This window comes from Netta rufina (assembly GCF_964035555.1).
Source record: "Netta rufina genome assembly, chromosome: 21".
Taxonomy (NCBI): Eukaryota; Metazoa; Chordata; class Aves; order Anseriformes; family Anatidae; genus Netta; species Netta rufina.
Genome location: NC_140145.1, coordinates 1,518,617 through 1,527,455, shown reverse-complemented (window position 1 = coordinate 1,527,455; position 8,839 = coordinate 1,518,617). Strand labels below are relative to the sequence as shown.

At 57.7% G+C, this 8,839-nt stretch overlaps 1 protein-coding gene across 1 annotated transcript; it reads left to right on the top strand.

Moving 5' to 3' along the window:
- Positions 1–274: 274 nt before the first annotated feature.
- CCDC183 (coiled-coil domain containing 183) lies at positions 275–5,352 on the top strand (the record flags this gene model as incomplete). Its single annotated transcript, XM_084299924.1, has 14 exons — positions 275–341; positions 801–922; positions 1,054–1,131; positions 1,454–1,621; positions 1,696–1,800; positions 1,940–2,062; positions 2,441–2,569; positions 2,686–2,746; positions 2,830–2,930; positions 3,099–3,259; positions 3,762–3,927; positions 4,134–4,259; positions 4,488–4,584; positions 5,240–5,352. The coding sequence occupies 14 exons, from the start codon at positions 275–277 to the stop codon at positions 5,350–5,352; spliced, it is 1,617 nt and encodes a 538-aa protein (XP_084156050.1).
- Between the last annotated feature and the right edge of the window lie 3,487 nt (positions 5,353–8,839).

The following is an 8,839-nucleotide window of genomic DNA, read 5'->3' as shown; positions in this document are numbered from 1 at the left end:
CCAGCCTTTGGAGGGCTCAGTAATTGGTAATTGCACAGTGTTCGATCCGTCATCCCCTGCAGAAACGCAGAGGGGGCTGTGAGTGGCCGTGGCCACGCGGTAGGGGCAGGTGGCAGCCAGGAGGTGCAGGGCAGCCGGTGTCGGCGTGTGGTGCCTGGAGGAGCCGCGGTGCCAGTTCCATCCGAGGTCACAGGCCAGCAGTGGCACCACCGGACAGAGGGGCCGCAGCAGCTGCTGTGTGCACGCCGAAGCTCGAGGCCGGACCGCTAGCACCATGCAGAGCCGCAGGGCAGACATCAGCCAGCAGACCCAGGAGCTGCGCAACATCATCACCTTGCAAGGTGCTGCTCGTTTCGGCCTCGTGGGCACAGCCTGGCATTGGGGGCCCTTGGTGCAGGGATGTGGCAGGGATGCAGGGTGCGCTGGGATGTTGGCCTCCTGCATGGCACCCGAAGCAAATGGGTGGCAGCCCCACCGGGATGGGGCCTGCAGTGGCTGTCTGGTCCCCTGAGCAATGCGACCCCCTGCAGAAGGGCCATCAGGTCCCCGGGGGGCTGCTTCCTTCTTGCTCAGTGGGAACAGCCAAGCGTGTGGCTGCTCAGGCACTGGGGAGGCAGGATTTGGCCCGATGTCTTTTGTCCCTGCCTGGCTTTTTCCCACTGCCTGAGCCTCTGAGGCAGAGAGGATGCATTTGTGCAAAAGGGGCCAGCAATGGTGGGTGAGGATAGGCTGTCCTGTGCCAGAGCCTGGGGACAGGACATCATCCTGCATGGCACCAAGAGCACTCTAATGTCCTCTAGAGCAAGGGAAGAAGTTTTTCACACAGTCATCTGAGGAAAAGCTCAGCCAGAACAGAGATCTGCTCCCACAGCTGCGCGGGATGGTGCAGGAGGACGTCCATGCCCTGGGCATTGCCCAGAAGGTACCTGCAGATCCCCTCAGCTGCGCCCCTGCTCTTCTGCTGGGTCTCTCCAGGAGAAGACACTAGCCTTATGGGACAATGACAGTCCCCAGCCTGGCACTGATGTTTTCTCTGCCCTCTCCTACCCACAGCGTGACCAGCTCATCATTTCTGATGCTTGCAGAGCACAGAAGAACTTGGACATTGTTTTGGCTGGGAAAACGGTGCAGGTAGAGGGCAGGGCCTGGCTGGCACTGGCTTCTGGCAGGGGTTGGGAAGGGACACTTCTAGGAGCCTTTGGGCCAGCAGCCCCCCAGTGGTGGCTGCGAGACCTGGGGTGTTCACAGGTCCCTTCCCATCAGAAACACTCTGCAGCTGCAATATGTGGACACCAGTACCCACCTCTGTCCTGCCCCACCTCCCAGGGCAACGCTCTCCCATCCTCAACCCCGCCACAGCAGTGACCATGTCCCAGTGTCCCCGGGTCCCCAGCTCTGCTCTGGAATGAGTTTCCCAGGCAGGTCCCCATCACCTCCCCACATGCCCACCCAGGGTGCCCGGGAGAAGCTCCAGAGCAGCATCTTTGAGCGGGTGAACGCCTGCAACGCGCTGCTGTACGAGGTGAGGAGGCGTGGCCAGACCCAGGACGAGCTGCAGCAGCGGCTGCAGCAGCTGCTGGATGTCAAAATCGATGACAAGCGGATCCAGGAGCAGGTGCAGGTACATGCCACTCCTTCCCCATCCTGAGCTCCCCGGGCTCGGCACACTATGCCACCCCATGTCCTGCCCCACAGATGATTCGCCAGCTGGAGAACAGCATCGAGAAGATGCTCATGAAAGTCCGCACTGGGCAGAAGGTGACCCTGCTGTACCTGGCGGTGAAGGATGTCCTCAAGAAGGTGGGCTGCCCCTTGCTGTCCCAGCACGCAGCACTGCGATGGACATGCCCCGCGGCTGGGCTCTGCCTCGGGCCATCTGCTGAGGTTGACTTGGCACGGGACCCGGAGAGGTGACGCAGGGTGGCTCCGTGTGTCCCAGGAGCTGGCCTACCTGCCTCTGCATCTGGACCTCCTGCACGGGATGGCCGGGGTATACCATGGGGAGCTGGAGGACATGGAGCTCATGGCTTTGGATGCCCTCAAAGCCAATAACATAACCAAGGTGAGGAGCTGGGGGACCTCTTCCTTCCATGCTTCAAAGCCTACAGAGGTCCAACAAAAGCAGCCCCATGTCCCCAGGCTGGTGCATCTTCCTGCAATAAATTGCAGGACTGAGCTGGACCTGCCCACAACAAGCAGGTGCCTCTATAGCTCCTCCAGCATCCTGCTCTCTGTGGCCCTGGGGCTGGGGACAGCCTGCAAGGAGCACTGGTGATGTTGAAGCCAGCCTACTCCAGCCTCGTGCCCTCCGTGCCCTCCGTACTCATTTCTTATATAGCCCAGGAGGTCAATTTTGGCCATGGAGACCAGCTGGCCCACAGAGGTCCTTCCCAGCTTTGACAGCCATTTATCCCTTCTCTCTGACTCTAATGTGCTCCAGGAGGAGCTGGCCAAGCTGGAAAGAGAGTTCCTCGCAGAGAGGGAGCTCAGGCATCGCTCCCTGGCTGCCCAAAAGGTGCAAATCGACCGACTTTGGCTCAAGAACGCAAGTGAAAAGCACTTGAGAGCGGTGAGCTGGTGGGAGCTGGGGCAGGGGACAGTGCTGAGAACTCCTGGGGTGGGCGTGCTGCAGGGCCACCCTCCCCAGGTGCCAGCAGCTTGGGGTCACAACGAGTGTCCTTGCAGCAAGCCAGGTATGACCTGGCCATGGACTTCCCTGCCCTGCTGCCGCAGGACTCGCTGATGGGTGAGTGCCTGGAGGGGTGGAGGTGCCAGGGAGCCCGAGGAGCAGGAGGCCTCCTTCCTCCCCTGCTCCTTTCTTCTGCCCAGGCACCAAGCTGGAGGCCACCAAGTCCCAGATCCAGCATGAGGCCCAGGTGACAGCGGAGGTGGAGAAGGCCAAGGCTGCAGTGCAGTGCTCCCGCCTCTGGGTGAGGGAAAATCCCACCCAGGAAACACCCAGCTATGGGGAGCTGAGACTGCTCTGCTCACGGCTTCATCGAGGGGCTCTTCTCCCGAGCCCCCTGAAGCCCCTCTTGCTCCATGGTGCCGACCCTCTGGGCCCTGCGGGCTGAGTCCTTGCGCTGTGCCCCGAGCAGGATATCACGGGCAGGCTGCTGGCACAGCAGAAGTCCACGGCGGAGCTGGAGCAGCACATTGGGGAGTGCGAGGAGAAGAGGCAGGCACTGAAGGCCATGCTGAAGGACTTGGAGCTGAAGCAGGCAGAGCTGAAGTTTCGCCAGCCCCCAAGTGCCATCAGGTGCTGCTGGCCTTGGGCTGCAGAGAGCCTCCTGGGGGCCCAGATCTGGATCCAGCCCATCCCTGGGGAGCAGGGACACATCCTCCTGCTGTTTGTTCACTGGGACACCTGTGTCCCAACAGGCCACCCTGCCTCTGTCCCCCTCAGCTGCCCACCCCTCCTACACCAGGCCTGCGTTCAGCAGGGTGCTCCCCAGTTTGGTCCCGGCAGAGCACCCAAATCCCCCCCCGGGACAGCAGGGACATGGGGCAAGGAGGGATGTGTGAGGTCCTCCTGTCCAGCACCATGGTGATGGCAGGACCTGAAGCCATGCAGTGGAGGTGCCTCTCAGACCCAGCCTGCCCCAGCAGGGCATGTGGAGGACATGTCTTCCCTGCCAGGCCTGAGCTGCAGTGCAGGCAGCGTCCACTCCACAGTGTGGGCCCACCTGGGCAGCTTTTGCAACACTTTTGGGGTCTCTCTGCCTGGGAGCACCCATTCAGACATGTGTGGGTCTGGTCAGCTGTAGGAGGCTGGAGACAGAGCTGAGGACGAGCCTGCAGCAGGAGGAGGCCCGGTTGGAGCAGGCACGAGCCCAGTCTCTGAGGAACCAGGAGCTCCTGCTCCTGTTTGAAAACGGCATTGACAACCTCTTCATCCGCCTGTATGGCATCGATGTACCCGAGCAGGTACAGGGTGCAGCGAGGAGCTGGGGACCAAGCTGCCACCAGGAGCGGGCCCTGCCTGTCCCCTCCACGTGTCCCCTCCACGTGTCCCCTCCCCAGAGCATGACCCATGGCAGTGCTACGGGGCATCCCCGTGACACTTTGTGCTGCCACTATCACCCCAAGCAACTCATAATCCCTGTCAACGTTGTTCTTCCCTCTGACCCCAGGAAGTCTCCGTCGAGCTGAAGGGGGTGGATGAGAAGCTGCAGTACTGCGAGCAGAAGCTGCAGCACCTGGTGCAGCGGGTGGCCTCCCTGCCTGCCCCCAGCTACAGCCCTGATGAGGACAATGAGGTGTGCAGGGGCCCTGTCCCTGGTCTGGTCTCTGGGGCCCTGCATGTGGCTCCTCCGGGTGGCCTGTCCCAAGGTGTCCTCCCTGCTGGAGGTGGCCCTGAGGCAGGGCCAGGGTAGCGCTGGATGCTGCAGGGGGACCCCTTCCCCAAGGGGATGGTGAGGTGGGACACCCCTCAGGTTGCAACAGCTGCTATTCCTTCAGCAATTACCCCAAAGCATCTTTTGCAGATTTTTGTGAAGGTCAGGAATTTTCTGGAGAAAACAACTGCGAGAGAGCCACAGAACCTGAAGATTTCCTTGGAGGACATAGGCTCTGCAGTCCAAGGTAGGAGAACAGAGGGACAAGTCCCACAGCAACTGCCACAGCCCATGGGACTTCTGGGGGTCCTGTTTTGCCTCCCACTGTCCCAGCAGACCCCAGCTCACAAGCTGATCCCAACCCATGCACTGTCCCCAGACCCTTGGTGCTGGCCAAGGCTTTGAGCATGGGTGGTCATTTTTGGTGGGTATGGGGGAGAACAAAGGTAGCTGGTGGGGTGGTGAGTGCTGAACCACATCAAGAGGTGCTGTTGGTCTTCATCAGCCAAATGAGGGTCTCCTAAATCACCTGGCAGAGTGACCAGGGAAGATCAGGGAAGAATGACCAGTGCTCGTCTCTGTCTGTGGCCTCCTTCCGTTAGATCCTCTTAGAGGAGATGGAGTGCGCAGCAGCTCACCACCTCTTTATTCACAGAGGGAGCTGTGGCCACCATCTCACAGCTCCAGACCTTTACAGGAAGCCCCACCAGTGTCAGAGATGAACCGCTGAGGTGGGGGTGGCATTGCCAGGGGATGCTGAGGATGGAAAATCTAGTTGACAGTGCCTGTGCTGGAGATGCCACCGGCCCTCCAAGACTTGGAGGCTCTCCCTGGAGACACAGATATACTGGAGGTGGCCTCTCAGCCCCACTAAGCTCATTTGTTCCTGTTCTCTCCCACAGATCCCTTTGACTTTGCTGACAAAGACCATGGCCTGGTTCTCACCCGGGAAGACATCAAGAAGCAGGGGCTGCACTTGATTGAAAGCAAGATGAAAAGTGGCAAGAGGAAGTAGTGGTCACTCCCCCAGAGCTCCTGATGCCTCAGACCCCCCTCTGTGCCATTTTCCCAGCATGTTTAATAGAGCAGAGCTTTTTCATCCCTCCCAGGCTTGTGGTAAGGCTGGAAGGGGGCAATCTGGGAGGTGGTCTTGTCCTGCTGCCCTCACCTGCTGCTCACCCTGCAGAGCTGGGGACATGCTGTGGTGGGAACAGCTTTCCCCCCGGAGCAAAGCCATGGGCAGGCTGGCTTTCTTCACCCTTGATTCTGTAGGGCCAGTTCCACCGTGGGGCCTCTGCCCCCCACCCCAAAAGGCTATGCAGAGAGTCAAGGCCACGCACTGGTGGGACAAGAACAAACAGGTAGAGACACCTAGGCATGCATGCAGGTGCCCAAGAAGGCAGCATGCCTTGAAGTCATGCACTGAAGCATGGAAGAAAGCTGCCTGTGATTGATTTAATCCCATGGTGGCTCCTTGCAGGAGGCTGGGTGGTGGCATGGCAATGATGGATGGGGACACGGCAGCTCAGGAGGGTTAGTACCACCTACAAAGAGTCCCAGAGCTGCAAAGCACCACGTCACACTTCTGTTTTTTTTTTTTTTTTTTTTTTTGTTTTTTTTTTTTGTGAGGTTCCAGAGTAGGAGCTGACCTAGCCACTGGGTTAGATTTAATGGGATTTTACTAGTCAAAAGGCCACCATGCATGGACCTGTTTGTAAGATGTTCTCACTGTCCCATGGGTCTGAGGCAGCTGGAGGGAAGCATACAGGTGGTGGGACAGCCTGGGTGGGCATGGCACCTCTGGACAGGTGCATGGGAAAGGAGGGGCAGATCCTGCCTCGAGAAGGAGGAACCAAACATCAGATGAAGCCCCTAGACTGGAGCTGTCCAACCTCTTCTTGGACCTCTTGTGCCTTTTCCCTCCCCCGTTGCTTGCACACACATCATTCAGCCCCTGCTGACAGCCCTGAACTCCAGGCATCAGCTCTGGGCTGCAGGGAGGTGCCTGGAGATGGCTTCGAACCCAGTGGGACCTGGAGAGCAGAGGATGCCCTGCCAAGTGGTGGTGGGTCGTAGGCACCTGGCCCTACCAGGACACATCATCTCTGCAAGCAAAGGCACACATAAAACAATGCTGCAAATAGATGGTGCTGTTTCCCCAAATACAGCCAGCACCAAGGGCTTCTGGCAGGGACCTGTAGTCCCTTCTGGTGACCCAGAATCTGGTGACACCACATCCCAGCCCACAGGGGGACAGCGGCACTGTCATTTCCACGTGGTGCCTGCACTTGGTGCTGACATCACTTGTGATTTCATTGCTGTGCAGAAGGGAATGACTTGTTTTGCTGAGCCTCCCAGGGGACAGGCAGGTCAGACCAAGTGTTCTTGGTGGGTTTTGTGAGACTGCAGTTATAGAGAATATATTGCAAAAAGCACAGTCTATTTTGCCTTTAAAAGGAAGCTCCAGAAATAGCACAAGTTGCCAGTGAAGGCATCTAATGGAGCTTTTCAGAATCAATAGCCACATAGGCACGCACTTCTGCATAATTACACCTGCCCTGTTCTCACGTGCTCACCACAGCCAGGGTCTGTGGTTTGGGGTCTGGACCAAAAAATAGTCTGCAATCTAGGGGCCAAGCAAGCGGCAGGGATGGATGGTGCTGGATCACTGAAACCATGTCCACGATCTCCACACCCAGGGGTCTGAAGAGCTTTAGCCAGGCTGTACTGGTGGGCTCTATTCAAATAGAGAATTAGGAAGCCAAATACTTGCACAACAGCCCCAACTTGAGCAGAAAACGTTTCTGCTTTTTGTGTAGGGCCCTGTCTCCAGAGCCCAGCAGGCTGGTGTTGAGATTGGTCCGCACCCCACAACACTGGGGTGACACAGCTGCAGTGGTGGCATTGTTGATGAGAAATCACGGAAAATCCACCCACCCGTGGGCTTTTGTGCAAAGCGTCCATTCCTTCTCTCTTTCAAGGCCGTGTAAGTGGCTGCCCAGCAGTTTTAACTACAATGGGGCTTCAGGAACCAACAGGAACTCCAGTGTTTGTTTTACAAGGTCTAGCACAGCACAAGTATGGAACATTAATTCTGTCTCAGCTGGCTTAGAAGCAGCACCTCCAGGAAACGTCTGTTAGACAGCAGGCACCCCGCCACTCAATAAATGGGAGTGGTTTGAAGCTATTTGGTAAAAATAACTTAAACGGATACTTCAGAATTATGCACATAGCTGCTGGGGGTGCTTTCCTCTCAAGAAGCTCCTGATAGCCTCAGGTCCTCCTCAAGGAACTTCCCCCTCCACCCCCCCAGCCGTAGCTCCCCCAGAAATAGGTGTACATCTATTAAATGGGTGCTGCAGGAGGAAGCAAAGGCTTCCACCTCTCCTCTTGCCAGAAACACCAGGACAAGAGGCGATGAGCCCATGGACATCTGCCAAAGCCTCAGGCAGCTGAGCAATGCCCCTCTTGGTGGTTATACCACTGAACCCAAGACCCAAAACGAGGTACTGAACAGTCAGGAATGTCCCAGTTCCAGGTGATCTGGTAGCCTGGAAGCTGAGGAGGAGAGGAGCAAACTGTAAGTGTTTTGTAAAAGTGAAGGGTGGCTTTTTAGAGCACAGTGATGGTGCTTTGTCCCTTGCACTCAGTCCTGATGCACAAAGGAGCAGGAAAGGGCACTGGAAAGCTCTGGAGAAGATCTCCCATAGCCTGACACATTTCCTCTCCCTCCTCTTCAGCCTCCAAAAGGTATCTGGTGAGGGGCAGAGCCATACCACTCAGCTAGGCCAGGGCCTTCCTTCAGTTGGGTTTAGTGCTGAGGAAGAGGATTCAAGCTCTTGCTCTGGTTTTTCTATTCTGGATGTGAGAAAGAAAGAAACCACAGAACATGTTGAACACTTCTTCATTTTCTGGAGAACCGGGGCTGTGTCCCGCCCTGAGGAGTGCGAGGCGGTTCTGGGGTGTGACGGCACGCTGCGGCTGCAGGGCTACTGAAACCACCAGGTCTGGAGAGGAACTTACAGAGGCAACCAGACTCATCACCAGCATCTGTTGGCTGTGTTCAGATGCAGCATCCCAGACCTTTATCACAGCCGAAAAATAAGGGGAAGGCATGTGGTGCTTGCAAGCCAGCAGCTTGTAGGCACGGAGACAGACCTCAGTGCCACCATGGATGGAGCTGGAGATGGGCTGGGCACAGATTGGACAGGTGGATCCCAGCCCCCCAATTTTAAACCCCTTCTGCCAAAGCAAAGGTGCGAGAGGGAGTGGGAAGGAACCAGAGCAGTGGCTTAGTTTCTGGGTTCAAGATCTGGATGCCCCAGGGCACTGTCCCCACCCCACAGAGGCCATGGGGCAGGAGAACCACGCAGGGGTGCTCCTGGGGGGACAATGTGCCCACCTGGCCACTGGGAGGGAAGGGCTGGTGCTGGCAGGGGGTCCAGCAGGCATGGAGATAACACAGCCCTGGAAGGAGCAGAGAGATTTCCTCTGCCTCCCTG